At 40.5% G+C, this 17,265-nt stretch overlaps 1 protein-coding gene across 1 annotated transcript in view; it reads right to left on the reverse strand.

Moving 5' to 3' along the window:
* The window catches only part of arhgef40 (Rho guanine nucleotide exchange factor (GEF) 40), a 68,476-nt gene that overhangs the window by 16,333 nt on the left and 34,878 nt on the right, over nucleotides 1-17,265 (reverse strand). Inside the window, exons 14-21 of the mRNA XM_041779144.1 lie at nucleotides 13,970-14,108; nucleotides 13,584-13,703; nucleotides 10,757-10,948; nucleotides 10,128-10,637; nucleotides 9,595-9,968; nucleotides 9,014-9,263; nucleotides 6,089-6,178; nucleotides 1,998-2,204 (exon numbers count right to left, since the gene is read on the reverse strand). Coding sequence (XP_041635078.1) covers nucleotides 1,998-2,204; nucleotides 6,089-6,178; nucleotides 9,014-9,263; nucleotides 9,595-9,968; nucleotides 10,128-10,637; nucleotides 10,757-10,948; nucleotides 13,584-13,703; nucleotides 13,970-14,108 — 1,882 coding nt within the window. The remainder of the gene's footprint in view (nucleotides 1-1,997; nucleotides 2,205-6,088; nucleotides 6,179-9,013; nucleotides 9,264-9,594; nucleotides 9,969-10,127; nucleotides 10,638-10,756; nucleotides 10,949-13,583; nucleotides 13,704-13,969; nucleotides 14,109-17,265) is intronic.

Raw genomic sequence — 17,265 nt, forward strand, 5'->3', positions numbered from 1 at the left:
TTCATAAGCATTATGAACACCCACAGACGCCAACCAACAGACACACACCTGCTTGAACATTTGTTTTACCTGGAGAGGTTTTTGCAGTACAGTTTAGAGGAGCTAAATGAGAGTGTTTGTGCTGCTGTAATCTCTGTGTGTTTGTGTGAGTGAGTGGGAGTCAAACACGCATCACGACTACCTTTGAATGATACAGCGGTGTCAGAGATGTACAACATGGGGCAAGTGGATGAAGAGTTTTCCCCTGTTTTTTTTAATATTTAATCATTTATCTACATTAAAACTGATCCTATATTACTTATTTCCTATCAGTATCAAGATCCCCTTAACTTTAATCAATTTTGCTATATTGCAGCCTGATGCTACAATCGTTTAATTCATTTTTTTCTTTATACTCTACAGTCAGCACCCCATCATGACAAAGAGAAAACGGAATTTTAGAAATTTTTGCATTTCATTAATATAACTGATCCTGAATCCTCTCTCACTTGCATGGGGACAGTCAGTGGACAGCCATTTTCAGGTCTCTCCAGAGATGTTCAATAGGGCTCGAGTCAGGGCTCTGGCTGGGCCTCTCTAGGACATCCCAGTCCTTGGCTGTGTGCTTAGTGTCACTGTCATGTTGGAAGGTGAACCCCAGTCTCAGGTCCTGAGCTCTTTGGAACAGGTTTTCACTGAGGTTATCTCTGTACTTTGCTCCATTCAGCTTTTCCTAAATCCTGCCCAGTCATGATGCTGCCATCACCATGATTCATTGTTGGGATGGTATTGGACAGGCAATGAGCAGTACCTGGTTTCCTCCGGACATGATGTTTAGAATCGAGGCCAAACAGTTCAATCTTGCCTTCATCAGATCAGAGGATCTTGTTTCTCACAGTCTGAGAGCCCTTCAAGTACTTTTAAAAAAAAAACTCCACGTGGTATTTCATGTGCTTTACATTGAGTAGAGGCTTCTGTCTAGTCACTCTGCCATAAAGCCTGGATCAGTGCAGGGCTGCAGTGATGGCTGTCCTTCTGGAACTTTGCCCCATCGCCACACAGGATCTCTGGAGCTCAGTAAGAGTGACCATTGGGTGCTTGGTCACCTCTCTTACAAAGGCCCTTCTCCCCTGATTGCTCTATTTGGCTAAGTGACCAGCTCTTGGAAGAGTCCTGGTTGTACCAAATGTCTTCCATTTGAAAATTATAGTGGCCAAATCATGTCCAATCAATTTAATTTATCACAGGTGGACTCCACTAAGGATTTAGAAACATCTCAGCAATGATCAAGAAAAATGGGTGGCACTTGAGCTGAATGTAAGTGCTGTTGCAAAGGGTCGAAATACTTATTAGAGATTTTTATTTTTCATAAATTACATTTTTTCATAAAATAAAAGAATAAAAAATATTTTTCCGACTGTAGCATCAGGCTGTAACATAAAACACTGAAAAAAGTGAAGGTCTGTACACTCTCTGAATGCACTGTATGTCTGTTGCCTAGTATAGAAACATTTATCAGTATGATCTGATTTCTACTGCTGCTGTATCTAAATATAAAAATTTGGAATAGTGGAAACATTCCTACGCTCTCTAACAAAAGTTATCACAAGTTATGTTTTATGCAAAAAGGAGTTGATTATTGTTGCATGCAAAAAAACAACAGAAAAACAAAACTTGTAACTTTTTCCAGTGGTTGATCAAGAAAACAAATAAAATTCAAATGAGCCTGTGTTTATGCACTCCAAAGGATTCTTTTGAAGTACAGTTTCAACAGAGATAAAACAGTACTGGTGCTTTTAAAATTCAAAATAAATCGGATTCAATCTCTATCTTTTATAAAAAAAATCAAGAGTAAATAATGAATAGTGGATAAAAAAAGTAGGATAGTCATGAAAGAGTTCAGTACTTCCTGCTGTCTGACCTCATCAACATGACTTTGTTTCTTTTCTCGCGCTCAGAAAAGAAACTGGGACTTGATTCACACTTGCAGAGTCATAAACTGGGACAGGCGTTCTCACCGGACATCCCACGATGAGGTCACTGGCCCGGAGGTCCTCGCCGTGCCGCTGGGCGTGTCTCAGGACGGAGAGGGCGGAATCTGAGGCAGGGTTTATCCCTCCCAGCTCCTCCAGGGCCTCGCAGTACTGCTCCAGTCTCTGAGTGGGAGCCTGCAGACAGTGAGGGAAGGAAAGCGGGGAGAGGGGGGAGGCTGGGGGGAGTTTCGACTGAGAGAGGGGAGAGCGGGGGGGGGGGATTAAGACTTGGTCGCCTCTTTCACTGGTTTACTTTGTCAAGATTTATTTCCCATAATGCATTGCACAGACAAAGAAACAGAGGTTTGTCAATTAAGATGAATAATGAGAGATAGTTTCCATCCAAAACAACATTAAAGTCTCTGCTCAGTAAAAAAAAAAAAATCCCTTAAAAAAAGCCTCTTTGCAAGTTCAATTTTTTTTTTTTTTTTTTTTTGTACACTTTTTTTTTTTTTTTTTTAAGGAGGCAGGAACTGTTAAAGCTTTTTGGGTTTTTTTGTTTTGTTTTGTTTTTTTTTTAAATTTTAGCAACAACTGCAATTATTATGATACAAACATTTAAAACTTTGGCGTGGTCCCAGTAAAATTCTAATGATAGTTAAACTTGTTTCAGAATCAGAACAACAAAAGTTCAAGTCTAAGGCTCCAAATATTGTCTCAATAAAAATTGCTGGCAAAATTCTGCATGCTGTCTAAATAGCACAAAACACTGGGAGCATTTCGGTACTAAAACAAATTGTCAATGTTCTGGTGCAGTGTAGACAGGTTGCAGGAATTTGCCTTCAATATGAAGGGTTCAACCCTCCCCTACGCAGGTCATTTGTTTTCTAAAATAGATGTAGTTTGTCAAAAATCTCCTGTGGCAGTCATGAAGTCAGAAAAGAAAGGGATGAACATAAGGCCCAAGACGTTGACCTTTGACTGCCAAAATTAAATCAGTTCATCCTTGGTGGATATTTGTGCAAAGTTTAAAAAGAGTCCCTCAAAGCATTCTGTAGATATTGTGTTCTGAAGGATGGGATAAACATAAGGCCAAATGACTTTGACTTTTGACCAAGAGCTCCAAAATGTACTCAGTTCATCCTTGAGTCAGGGTGGAAATTTGTGCGCGGTTTGACGTAAAACCCTCAGATAATTCTTAAGTAACAACCTTACAACCCAATGACTTTGACTTTTGACCTTTGAGCTCAAAATGTACCCAGTTCATCCTTGAGTCAGGGTGGAAATTTGTGTGAGGTTTGAAGTTTTAAGAGTGGTTCTCATCTAGTCTAGCCTGGGACATACAACCACCTCCTTGATACCGCCACAACCCTCCTCCATCCCAGCCACCTCCATTATGTCTTGTCCATGTTGCATCCCATGCTACCATTCCGCCTCCCTTGATTCACTCTTGAGTTACTACCCTCATAAGGAAGGGATAAACATGAGGCCCGATGATGTTGAGCTTTGATCACCAAATTTTAATCTCAAGTCATCTCGTCAGAGTCTGGGTCAAGCTCCTAAGAAATCCATTCCTCATCTTATCCTACTCTTTCCACCACCACAGTGTCTAGACTCCATAGGGGGGTATCCCATCCTGGCGTCCGCCTCACTAACCCTTCAGGTTCATAAAAACATTGTGATGGAGTCGATTCATCACAGTCATTTTACATTTTCAAATATTTCCAAACTCGTAAATTAAATCATTAAGTCTCTACTAATTGAAATGCCTTTACTTGGCATGGTTTCAGCATCAAGCCTTGGTCAGGAAATCAAAACAGAAGGTTTTTTGTTATTAATTTTTTGGAGCACTGGTTCTCATCTTGTCCAGCCTTGGGACATACAACCACCTCCTTAATACCGCTGCAACCCTCCTCCACCAAAGCCACCTCCATTATGACTTGTCCATGTTGCATCCCATGTTACCATTCACCAACCCTTCATCGCCACCTCCAAGCCATCTCATCAGAGTTTGGGTCAGGCTCCTCAGAAGTCCATTCCCCATCTAAACCTTCCGACACCACCATCAGTGTCCAGACTTCATAGAGGGTTATCCCATCCTGCTGTAACTGCCTTTACTTTAACAGCATGGTTGTGTAAATCTTAAGTCACACTTTTAAGCATGAAACATTCATCAGGAAATCTAAAAGGAAAGTTTTTACTAATAATTGTTTTGAGCAGTAGTTCTGAACTTGTCTAGCCTCAGGATCTACAACCACCTTCTTGATAAGAAATTGTGATCCGCATTTCTAAAAATATCAATAACTTAAATTTTATCAAATGAACAATGTTGGTCAGACCTCTGACGGAAGGCAAAAAAAAATTCTCCAAAGGGCATGCATGCAAAAATATTTCTGTTATAACCTGCAATTTTTTGTTGTTGCTTAGAGCTTCCTTACATTATAGGCATTTTGTATCATTTCTTCCAAGGCATATATTTAAATCCAAAAGCAGCTCTGCGACCCACTTTTGAGTCAAAACCCATCAGTTACAACCCACTGGCTTAAGAAGAGAGATATTGTGTAGTTTTATTATTCCAGAGCTCATCAAACATAATTATTTTGGAGTCCAGGAGGTTTTCTGACACTTTCTGCAGGTTTTTGAGTTCTATAACCAATGCATTATTTTTGTCGAAACAATTTTAATATTTCTGCATGTTTTTTACAACTATCAATGACTAACAAGGATGCCATAAATCTAAAATACAAATGTATTACCAGCTATGATGATGAAGTTTCCTTTTTAGTTCTACAGCTAACAGAATCTGTTAAAGAAACCATTTGCTCTCTTTATTTCTATCATAAAACAAGCACCACCTCTCTCGCCTAAATGATCCTCATCATTGTTCTGAACAGCAGCTTCACGTCCATAACCATCACGATAACCATAAACCCTCCTGCAGCCATCATCCTCACCGTGTTCATCTCCTTTAAAGCTGCTGCAGGACTTCATATGATCAAACACCACCCCCTGGTGGTTGTTTTTTAGAAATACTCCTTAATAAATTACTTGAACGCAGCCTCGGAGATCTTCAGCTCTGTGATCTCTGCTCATAAAGTCCTCTCAGTGATGCTGTCGATGTATCAGTTTGAGTTAATTGTAGCCTGCAAGCTCAAATTACTTTCTCTATAATCCGCCTTTAATTGGCTTTTCTAGTGTACATTAAACATGTAATTAGCTTTACTGTATACAGCTCGTTATTTAATTGCAGCCACTGCTGAATAAAGCAACTTTAATTGGTTTGTGCTTGTGATGCGCTCCAGAAATACTCATAATGATGTTTTTACAGTGTGATTTAAGAGAATTTTAAAGAGACATAAAAACTCTGCAACCCTGACACCCTTATTTTGTGTTTGAACACAAGACCATGTCCTAATAACTGAGAAAACTGGAGCTTTAGTTAAACTGAGAGAGTGTTTGCTGACATTAAAATACGAGAGGCAAAGTAGGGTGGCGCATTAAGTAACACAGCTACTTTTAACCTCTTTATTTCATCTCTGTTAAAACAAAAAGCTGAAGTTTTAGAGATTTACAGAGTATGAACTACTGGCTGTATATAAAGATGACAGCACATACCCCAGCTTTCCCTGGTGTACGGCAGTGAAGCCAAAATACCCAGTCATGAAGAGTGCAGACATATTACACATTTGAGTCTGTGCATTAAAAGCCAGGTTGTGGTTTCTACTGACATTTCACCCCTTCAGCTAGCTTAAAAACATGTTCAATTTATAGACTGAACATCAAAACTGATTTCTGAATTGGTTATGGAAAGTTCTATGACTCTTGAATTAGTACTTATGTTATTTTCTTATGATTCCCCCTCCTCTACTCTGATAATTAATTGCACACAGCTGTGCAGGGGCCTCAGCAGATCTGTCAATCAGACAGTAGCATAAAATAGCTACTTAAAACTAAACCTGTTAGGAAAATCAACTCTCAGGTGTAAATTAGCATGATAAGAACTATGAAGGCAGAAACTATGTTTGAGGAAAAAGAAGTATTACAAAGTTAAGTCTCTTGATTTGGCTTCACTTTTAGGCATCTGTCATATTGTCCATCTTTTATATAGTCCATAGTATAAACACACTGAATCTTACCTTGAAGAAGTCTGCAGCCTGAGTGACAAGGGGAGAGTCCAGGTCTGGTTTGGTCCTGATGTAGTGGGAATACTGCAGAAACTGCTCTCGCTGTGGGAGAGAAAAAGATTAGTACAAAATGAAATATAACTGGGAGGATCTGAGGGAGTGATACGTTTTGGGGAAAACAGAGCAATGATCTTTTTATTGCCTTGAATTTGATCAGCGAGTGATTTAGAGAAGAAGTGGGTAATACATTACCGGTTTGAATCATTCCTCATACAAAGAGTGGATATTTTTACTTCAAAATGTAAGTTTAGAAGTAATTTATAGGGAGAATTTCTAGTCAGTTTAGTCAGTTTGGACTAGGTGGCTACGTAGCGGTGACATCAGCCACTGGTTTCTAAATGGGAGTTTTGAAGCCTAACAATGTTTGTCATCATATTGTAAATGTTGTCTCTAACTTTCAGTCAATCTTAAAACAGGCAAGAGGTGGAGATGATCATAAGCCTCCAAGCAAACAGCAATGCAGAGTAAGCTACATCATCAATGACCCTAAATTTATTCATTATGCATTATACGCTTAACAAAACTAAAAGTACAAAGTTTAGTAGAGGTGCTTGACAAATCTCATTCAACTCAGAATCATAAGTATCATTTCATCATCTAAGCCAGTGGTTCCCAAACTGGGGTCTGGGGACCCCTGGGGGTCTGCGAGCCACAGTTTGGGGGTCCGCAAAATAATTCAAAATAAATTATTGAAGTAATGCCATGTAACTAAAAATGAAATAAATACATAGGGACCACAGCGCCATGAAACAACCATACTACACAAATCTCTCCCACATAATTCAGCTTTGGGCCAATAAAAATTCACATATGATGGTGAGATATAACTTACATCTGTCACTGGTCATACATTAAAAAAAGCACAGAGTGTTTCTTATTAGGCTGCTCAAAGAACGCAAAAAGTAAGAAGCCACACTCAACAGGACAAGAGCTTGTAGGTTTTAGGTTTAAAAGTTTAAAATAGAGCATCTAGGAGTACAAATGGCAGTTAACATGTTTAATCAGCGTGAGGGTTATGTGGGGGTCCTTGGAAAATTTTCTGCCCTGTTAGGGGTCCCTAGCCCCAAAAGGTTTGAGAACCCCTGATCTAAGCCATTTAAAATACCCCAGAACTGATATTTCCAAACCTACTTTATTCTATCTTAAATGCATTTTCATCAGAAGCATGTTTTAGCTCAGCAGACTCCCCTGATGATTTTTTTTCCTCTGGCCTCTTTCCCATCTCTAACTTCTCTAGTACTCACAGATGCTACAGGAGGTTTGTTGACCAGGCTCATTAGCATTAATGAGCCTGTTAGCATTAGCACAGCTGTTAGCATTAGCAGTGCCAGTTAATATATGTTATGTTTTGTAGGGTTTCTTGTGTGTATTTTTACTGTTGTAATCAGCTACAAAAAAGAAGACTACCCAGCAGACTGGAGCAGATATTGAAACAGGCTCCTTTTTGTAACAAAAAAAAAAAAGAAGTGAATTATAAAGCGTTTTGAATTGAAAATCAATCTGGATTGAACTTTGCCCCCTCCCCAATCAAACTGAAACACAAAATACTGAGAGATTCTCACTTCGAGTATTAACAAATAGAGACACTAGCTATTAATATCAAATTTGTTATTTAAACCAAGCTGTATATATATCAGCTTTCATAAATGCTATTTTAATATGGTTGTTAATGGGACTTCTTGTCCCTAAAGTGGACACATGAGGAACTGCAAATTTTACACTTCCACATTTGGCTCCTTACTTCGGAGCTGAAAGTTGTGCTAGATGTAGAGTAGAGGGCTGCGTTGGGTCCCGCTGGTACCCAACGCAGATCTCACGGGAGCGGGCGGTTTGAACTTTGCTGCGGGCGGGAACGGGCAGCTAAAAAAAAAAAAAAAAAAAAAAAGAAAGAAACACTGCAGGATCAGGATGTAGCCTCGCGACAGGGTGATGGAGTCAACAAATGATGCAGAAAAGAAGGTCTTTACAACAAAAAAAGAAAACAAGGCAAGTCTGACAAGTTTTATTTCTGCAGACAAGCTCTGATGGAATAACAGATTAATATCTACTACTGAATACTAAGTGGTGAGACAAGTAGGCTACAGTTTCATAAATAATTATTTCAACTGAAAAAGCAGGTTTTTGTGTTGTAAACGTTTAGTCTGTTTATGCTGAGAATGGCTAAATGAGCTGGCCTTGGTGCTGAAACATGGCAGATTTGACTGACACTGTCCGCTCAGGGAGAGAGTGAGGGAGAGAGATGATCTCCGTCAAGTGGCGATTGTACATGCTTTTCTACAGCTGATTCTTTTTTTAGTCATTTAGATTAATATGTTGTTTGCACTCACATGATCTTCTTGGCCCATTTTTGCACAAGGCACTGTTTTTCAATTTTGATGTATTCCGTGACACTTTTGTTTCCCCTTTACCGCCAGAACACCCCCCGTTCTGCATTCCGGTCCTGAAGTTTAAGCACAAATTAAGCACTGCCCATGACTCTCTATTAAAAGCCAAAAAAATGACGTGTTTTCTCCTGTGGGACGGGAGAGGACACAAAATCAATGCATCTCTATTATTGTGCGGGCATGAATTGTCAGGGTTTTGCGGGTGCGGGCGGGAGTGGACATACACATTGTGGGTACGGGGGCAGTAATGGTCAGAAATTCAGCGGGAGCGGGCAGAAGCGGGATGAAGAAAACAGTCCCGCACAGGGCTCCAATGTAGAGTCTAAATCTTTGACATTCTAACAACAAAGCTTAATACTACCTATCACAAATTTAAACAAAACTACTGTACAAAATCATCTAATGCAAAAAACAGCATTCAGTTTCCTCCAACAGAGCACTGATGATACTCAAATCTTCAACACATGGGGCCAAACGTCGCTCCTAAACTTACATATTTGCTGAAGCAGTCCTGTTGCAACAAGCTCTGAACCAGAGCGCCCTCCATGGCAGGGAGCAGGTTCTGTGAGTGGAAGGAGCTCAGGCTGGCCCAGTTGGGGAAAAGTGCGTCTCCCTTTCCTCTGATGGAGGTTGGGGTGTCTGAGAGCTCAAGGAGAGGGAGGTACGTCTCCTCTACTCCCTTCAGGACGGTCACATACTGCCTCTCTGAGCTCAACATGCGGCACCAGAGCAGGTAGAGCTTACTGCAGGATGGGTGAGGGAGAAAACGGGCGAATTAGCCAAAAGATGAGATGAATATAGGAGATATAGAGGGAGAGAAAGAAAGCAGAGATCAAACTGTTTGTAATGATACAATTATCTGAGACTGATAAAATTATTCTGAAAGAGACTTCTGTTGTACATCAATTATCTCAAAATGGATGATTGACCTCTCCCTTTTATCTCAGCCTTGCTTCCTCTTAATGTCATTTAAAATGTTGGTCTTGTTTGGAGATCTCGTCCAACTTTTAATGCTGTTTCCCCAAACAGAATAAAAAACTTTAATAAAAATGAAAAAAGAAGTCAAAAACTCACCTCTGTGCAGTAGAACCTCCTCTATCTGTCCCCGTCTCCCTCTCCGTCCTTCCAAGTAGCACGTGTTGCCGTGGTGACCCCGTATGGTCCACCACCTCCTTGCTGCTGACCTCCACCCCTCGGATTAACACCCCACCACCTCCACCTCCACCTCCTCCCCATCCAGGTATAGCTGCAGCCATGCTAGTGGTGATGACAGGGTCGGCTAATGCTCGTCTCCCCAGCCAGGACATGGGGGAGTTACGGCTGGCCCCGCCAACTGGAGACTCGGGTTTGGGGGTGGCTGCACCTCTGCGAGGAGCCAGGAGGGCCTGGAGATCAAAGCTCGGATGACGTTTCCTAGGAGGCTTGGGGGGAAGTGGGGTTTCTGTTGGCTGAAGAAGAATTGAAATGGATTTAAAGGTGAGAAATAAACAGATTCATGTCAAATGAACAACAAACTTGAGTTGTGTTCATGTATTTTTATGTTGTTCTGCTTATGGGCTCAATGACATAAAAATAACTTATGTCTTCAATAGAAATGAAGCACTCACACTCTTCTTTGCAGGGTTCAGAAGATTCTGCAGAAACTTCCCTCCTCCTGCTCCGCCTGCTCCTCCGCTTCCTCCTCCTGCTCCCTCCTTCTTGTTCCCTTTCTCCTCCCCTATCTTCAGAGTGGAGCAGGTCTGTGGTCTGAACAGTGATGCCAAGGATCCCCAAGACTGAAGGCCTCCTTCTCCTCCTCCTGCTCCCAGTCCCCAGTCGCCCTCTCCCTCGGGACCCATCAGGTCCCACAAGGAACTGGCAGATGGCGTCTTTTGCTTCCCCTGGCCCTGATTCTGATTCCTGTCAGATTGAAGGAAGCGGGGTTTAACCTGGGCTACAGTGCGCTGATAGCGCTCTACAGTTTGGGTCCAGAGATCTAAGAGCTGCCCGCCACCGAGCTCTATGGCTAAAGATCGAGCATCCTGGAAACGGGATGGAGGAATTGGAGGAAGAGAGGCGAGAGGGCAAGTCGAAGAGGAGGAGGGAGAGGTGGAGACGGCATCGCACCACTGGGTGGCCTGAGCAGGAGACAGGAAAGAGAAGATGACTCTTTTTTGCCTTGGGAAGATTAAAAACCACTCATATGTGTTCATTATTTCCTGTTTGTTTAAAAAGATGTCTGTCTGCACTGAATCACCTCAGTCAGCGTGGACAGCAGCCTCTGTGTGTTATCCAGGGTGGTCCAGCAGTCAGACAGACAGTGAGACATGTCTCTGAGCTTCTCTCTGACCGGAGGAAGACGGATCTGTACATCGCTCAGGCCTGCCCAGTCCAGCTCACACCAGCCCTCCAAATCACTGAGCACTGACAGAGTCTCACTGTGCAGATCCTAAAAGAGTCAGAGATTAACTTTCAAGTCTTTAACTGGGAAAATCCTTTTTTTTTGCTGGATAAACACAAGTAATTTTGAAGTAAAACTCTGAAATGTGCTGACAAAAATGCAAAAGCATAACAGGACTTTGCTATGCTTTTCTCGTACAATATATATGAGAAACTCTGAGGGTTGCCAGTCCTGGAGAAAAAAAATCAATTATTAAAAAACAAAATAACATAATTTTGACAGGGAGTTTGTTTTTACAATGTTACAATGCCATTTAGCAGACACTTTGTTTTTACATCAGTACCAGTGCTATAATTTGTCTTATTGGGCTGTTGGGAGGTTGATTTAGGCTGGCAGTGTGCTGGCTGCAGGATGTCTCATGCACGCACTCATGATGTATGATGTTGACACAGGCTGCTCCTGCATGTGTCATCAGGGAACCACACGCTGCCTTTTCACTGTGTATTACCGTTGTCAGCCCTGTTTTACTAATGCACTATTTGCACAAAAATGCAACTCCGTGCATGCATTTTGCAGGGGATGTTTCCTTCATGTTTCCAACAAATACTGTTACCCAGAGTTTACAGTCGAATACACAAACCAAAGGGTTTATTTTTTACTTTTTTATAAATTGTGGCAAGTTGTCAATAAACAAGTGAACAATCTCCCCTCGCCCTCCTTATTACACTTCGAGGTTGGTCTGTGTGCATCTGCAGATGATCAGACGGAAAAGAAGAGGAAGAAAAAAGCTGAGCACTGTAACGCCCCCTCCCATGTTTGAGAGAAGTGAGATGCCTCATGTTAAATATGAACTGCTCCTTTCATCTGTTAAAAGTTGTCTGCAGTTGATGCTGTTGATGTCACTCTGGACATTATTTATTTCTAATCATTATGCACCAACAACATCCCTGCTTGTGCAGCTGTTAGAGCCTAAATGTATGTATGAAATATACGGCTAAATAATACTGTTAATAATACTACAGTTAACATGAATATTTTAGTAAAAAAAAAAAAAAAATTGACAACATAAGAGGAAATTAACTGAACAAAGAGCAGAGTAATAGCCCACGTCAAAACTTGAACCATCTCTTACGCAGCCTCTCTATTTTTTTTTCAATCAGAAAAAGTCACATGGACAAGAAAAACACATACTGTAATTACCGCCCTAAATGAAAGAGATGCTGGTTCGCACAGGATTGGTTTAACCTGTGGACCTATGTGTGAGCTGAAATATGGTCAGTAATTTGCCCTGGAATTTTTACTGTGCTAATTAGGTATGTTTATTTCACACAGGATTAAAAACACAGATGTCTTGCACAACAAAATTTGACCAAAAAGCCATGACCACAGACCTGTCACCAAATATAAGCAAACCCCCCCCCCCCAAAAAAAAACCTTGGCAAAGACAACCAAGAAGTAGAGACAACTCAAATTTGACCAAAAAGTCATGACCATGACCTGTAACCAGACTTCAACAAAACAACTGACCCCCAGTGAAAACAACTCAAAATTTAATGAAAAAGTCATGGCTGAGACTTGTCGCCAAATTTAAGCAAAAATTCCACCCCTGCAGAAATTACTCAACACATGACCATAAAGTCATTTACACAAGCCTTTGTCAAATTTGAGCCAAATATCAAGCTCATCAGAGACCACTTTAATTTGACCAAAAAATCATGACTGTGGACTTGTTGCCAAATTTGAATGAAAAATATAACCATATTGGAATCAACTCCAAATTTAACAAAAACCTTGACCTGTAACCAGATTTGAGGAAAAAACGGCACCCCTCCCCTGGAAACAACTCAAAATATGTCCAAAAAGTCACAACCACAGTGCTGTTGCCAAATTTAAGCCAAAAAACAACCTTGGCAAAGACGACTCAAAATTTGACCAAAAAGTTAAGACCTGTCCCCAAATTATCATGCATGGTTTGAGTGATGATGACGATGTTCAGCCTCAGTGCTGCAAACTGTATGCATAAGCTAATGATATGCTGGCATGCTGATTTCAAATGTGAACAGACAATGTTGAAACAGCTTTTAAGAGCTTAATACACTCTTCTTTATACTTCTCACATGTAGTCCAACTACAGCACAGCTACACTGAAAAGGCTACAGGTGGCATGGCACATAATGATGCCATAGAAGTGTTAGAATAGCCACATGCTTGTTACCAATAATGTCTCCATATTTCAAGCTATACTGAGAAATTTGATGAACAAATTTATAAGTCTATAAATTGATTCAGAAAAAGAAATAATAATATCACTTACTCAGATTATCATCTTATTATTGGGGACATTGGTACAAATGTCTCTTTGTTTTTTAATTACTGAAAATTATGAACTGTGATTTTATCTTTACATTCTTGTTTTGTACCACAATTTATTTATTTATCTGTTTATGTATGCTTCTATGGATCTTATTAAAGTATAAAGTGCACTAAATTTGTATTTAGCTGAGAAGGAAGCATAGATAGGAGAATTTTGATCAATGTCAGAATCTCCTTAAAACCTACATAAGTGGGTTTTAGGACCAAATTTCCTCCAAAGAACGGTTAGTGAATGAGGCTCGGTGTTGGGTAATTTTTAGCAAATACTATAACAAAATAATACTTCAAACCACCATTATCAAACACTCACATTTGCTGTTTCTTTGAAAGTCTTGAATTTCTGCTGCTTTAGTGAGAGTCTGCTGAGGGACAGAGGAGGGTCCTTGTAATCTTCAAGCTGGGACTGGACTTGCTCAATCTCCTTATCACACTGGGGTAAGAGAAGGAGAGGATGGATGGGTGAGAAGAGGACACAAAACACTTACAGTACATGTTGGGCAAGAAATCATGAGGAAATTGAAAGCTTGCAGGGGGATGGAGAAATTTAAACAAGACAAGAGGAAAACAGGGTGAGGAGTCATCTTTATTTGGATATTAGTTTTATCAAGTATTGCAGTGGAGACATGTCCAGCTGTGTTATCTAGCAAGACAAGAGGAAAGTGAGGCAAGGCCTTAGAAAGGATAGTCCTGAAATACCTTTTCCAGTTTGTCCACCAGCCCTGCCAGCCGTCCCAGAGCCTCCAGGTCACGCCCTCTCTGATTGGACACTCGGACCAGTCGATGGAGGGCGTCATCCACGCTGTCATACAGCTTGGAGGTTGCAGCGAGAGCAGCTCTGATGAAACAAAGAGAAAAAAGACCCTTCATTTACTCATGAACAGCAGTAATGGGTACATTTTCTTCTTTTAGTCAAATTCTAATTAAAGTGAGGACTTGCCATTGCCATAAATCACAGATGGAAGAATACTTTTATACTACAGAACAAAAAAAAAATCTTTGCAGTCCAACTGTCGAGCAGAAAAAAGAATCAAATAAGCAATCAGCTCATACTTGTATTTGGCCTATTTTTTGTGCAGACGGAGCCAAAACCCATTAGTGGATAAGAAGAGCAGCAACAAAAACAACAGTCTTCAGATCATCTTAAAGCTGCAGTCACAAAAAAAAAACAAGCTGCAGGGCTCTGTCCTCCAATTAATATTTATTCACATTCCTTTACTCCATCATTATTTGTTGTTTAAAGAAGCAGATTTAATTTCATGATGAGGAGTATTTTAATCCATAACTCATCTTGACAATGTAATAATCAAATAAGAGAACTATGGGAGCAGAGGACATGGAGATCCCTTTTTCTGCCCCTTGGGACCCACAGCCTGTGGTGTTTTTATGAGTTTCTGCAGAATATTGAAGTGCTGCTTGTCATGGATTCTTCATGCTTAAAATAGTCCCATAGTGTCTAATTTACTGTATATTCTAGCGAGACAAAAAGTTAAAAGTAAATAACAAGTGTAGACTTCTAGGTCTGCCTTTATATATAATCAGAAGCAGGGTTGTTGAATTTCTAGGATTTCAAACTTACAAACAAAATGATATCAGTAAAATCCAATGATAATAACGCCTTTTTCAATACCATGTATACAAAATCAAAGTTTTTTTGTTTTTATGAACAATATCACATGAAAAGTCCTGCATATTCATTGGTACAGATAATGCATAACTCCTTTTTCAATCCGAGTGCTTACGCTTAAAGTATGACTCAAGATATGAAATAAATCATCTCTCATTTTCAATAGGTTAGATATTTGGTTCTTAACTGGTGGGACCAAAAGTGGGTCATGAAGCCATTTCCAGAGGGTTGCACCTGCAGATAAACTGGTGGCAGAAAGTCTATAATATCAGTTATAGTCAGTTGTGTCTCATTTTTGCTGGATATCGACCTGCAGTCCTTTGATGTAGAGTTTAGTAAGTCTCAGTTGCGTCTTCTGAGGAATCCCAGCCAGCTCTTCATTGGCTAATCCCCTCAAGGTCTCCTGGCATGGACTTTGGTTTTCAGTTCACCCACAGACTTTCAGTGGGATTCAAGTCAGGGCTTACAGCAGGCCAGTCAATAACGCTCACTTTGGACTTGTGAAGGTAATTCTCCACAAGGAGTGACGTATGTTTTGGCTGGTTTAGGAATGGGCGGTAATATGGTAATACCATATACCGGGGTATCAAAAAATAGCCACGGTATTTCCTCAATTACCATCATTAAGACAGGGCCATGTGATGAGTGCAGGTTTTTAAACAAATGCCTTGAAAACATGTGTCTCTCTCCACCAGCAGCACCACTGCCAGTGTGTGAAGATGCTTTAACATGATATATGAAATCCTGCTTATGATTTCATTTCAATTTGGCAAATGATGAAGGTACTCAGAGCTATACCGGAGTTTTTAAACTCGTGGCAACAGAGTTTTCCCGCGATGCACAACGCGAATATAAATAACTGAGGCAGATCCTTATCTGTTTAGAAGCACACGGGGCATTGCTTCACACTCATAGATGCTGTATTATAACAATTGAGGATTTTTATTTTAATTTTTCCTCGTACAATAGGGTAAAGATGTCATATAGTTAAGGTATTACGCACAGAGACACGGAGAGAAAGAGAGCGAGGGAGAGAGAGAAAGGAAAAAGGAGACGAAGGATGAGTTCATTCTGCCTTATCTCTTCTTGCCTGTAAGGTGTGAAAACAAAGGCTTCAACTTAAAGTCACTTCCAGCTAGAAATGAGTGATATCATATGCCAGGGTATTAATAAAAAGCCATGTTATTGCGGTAATACCGTATACCCCGATAAAGTTTGGGGAGGGTATGACAGTGTTAAAAAGTGGATACCACCCAAGCCTAGGCTGGTTGTTGGAAGACAAAGCAAAGACCCAGACCAAGTTTCGCTGCTGACTACCTCAAGTTTTCTTTCAAAATCTGCACATATCCTTCTTTCCTCATGATTCCTTTCAATTTGACCAAAAAGTCATGACTGCATCCCTGCTGCCAAATTTGAACAAAAAATTAACCTCTGCTGAAATGACTCAAAATTTGAAAAAATAAATAAATAAATAAATAAAAAAAAAAAAGAAAAGAATAAAGTCATGGCTGCTGACCTGTCGGCAAAAAACGGACCTCTGCAGAGACAACTCAAATTGACCTGTGTGGAAACAACTTAAATTGGACCAAAAAGTCTGCGCTGACCTGTCGCAAAATTTGAGCAAGAATCCAACCTTGGTCGAAACGCCTCAAAATTTGACCAAAAAGTAATGACTGCATCCCTGTTGCCAAATTTGAGTAAAAAATCAACCTCTGTGGAAATGACTTAAAATATGAAAAACAAAAAGTCATGACGGGAGAACTATCGGCAGTTTTAAGCAAAAACTGACCTCTGCAGAGACGACTCCAACTGAACCAAAAAGACCTGACCTGTCGCCAAATCTGAGTGAAAATCGACCTCAGCAGAACCGTTATGAGATTCCCAGTTCCAGACGCACTGATGCATCCCCACAGCACTATACTCCAACCACCATGTTTTACTGTGGGGACAGTGCTCTTTGGGTGGTACACCTCTTTCTTCTTTCTCCAAACATAAGCAACATCTCTGTGACCAAAGAGCTATCTAGTTTGGTCTCGTCTGACCAAAGGACACCACTCCAGTATGCAGAATCTTTCTCCAAGTGGTCCCTGGCATACCTTAGTCTGGCTTGAAGGTGACTCTTCTGCAGAAGTGAAGTTTTTCTTGCTCCATTCCTGTGCAGGGCTCTAGTGATTGTCTTCTTTGAGACTACTATCGTACAATGTCTTGGCTAAGGCATTCACTAGTCTCTTTATAGTTGTTCTGGGGTCTTTAGACACATCTCTCACTAGTTTTCTTTCCAGGGTCTTTGAAATCTTTCTCTGCCAGGCTTGCTCTGGACTGTCATTGAATTTCTTGATTAAACTTCACACTCCAGTTCTTGACACTT

Source organism: Cheilinus undulatus, linkage group 22, assembly GCF_018320785.1.
Source record: "Cheilinus undulatus linkage group 22, ASM1832078v1, whole genome shotgun sequence".
In the NCBI taxonomy this organism is placed as follows: Eukaryota; Metazoa; Chordata; class Actinopteri; order Labriformes; family Labridae; genus Cheilinus; species Cheilinus undulatus.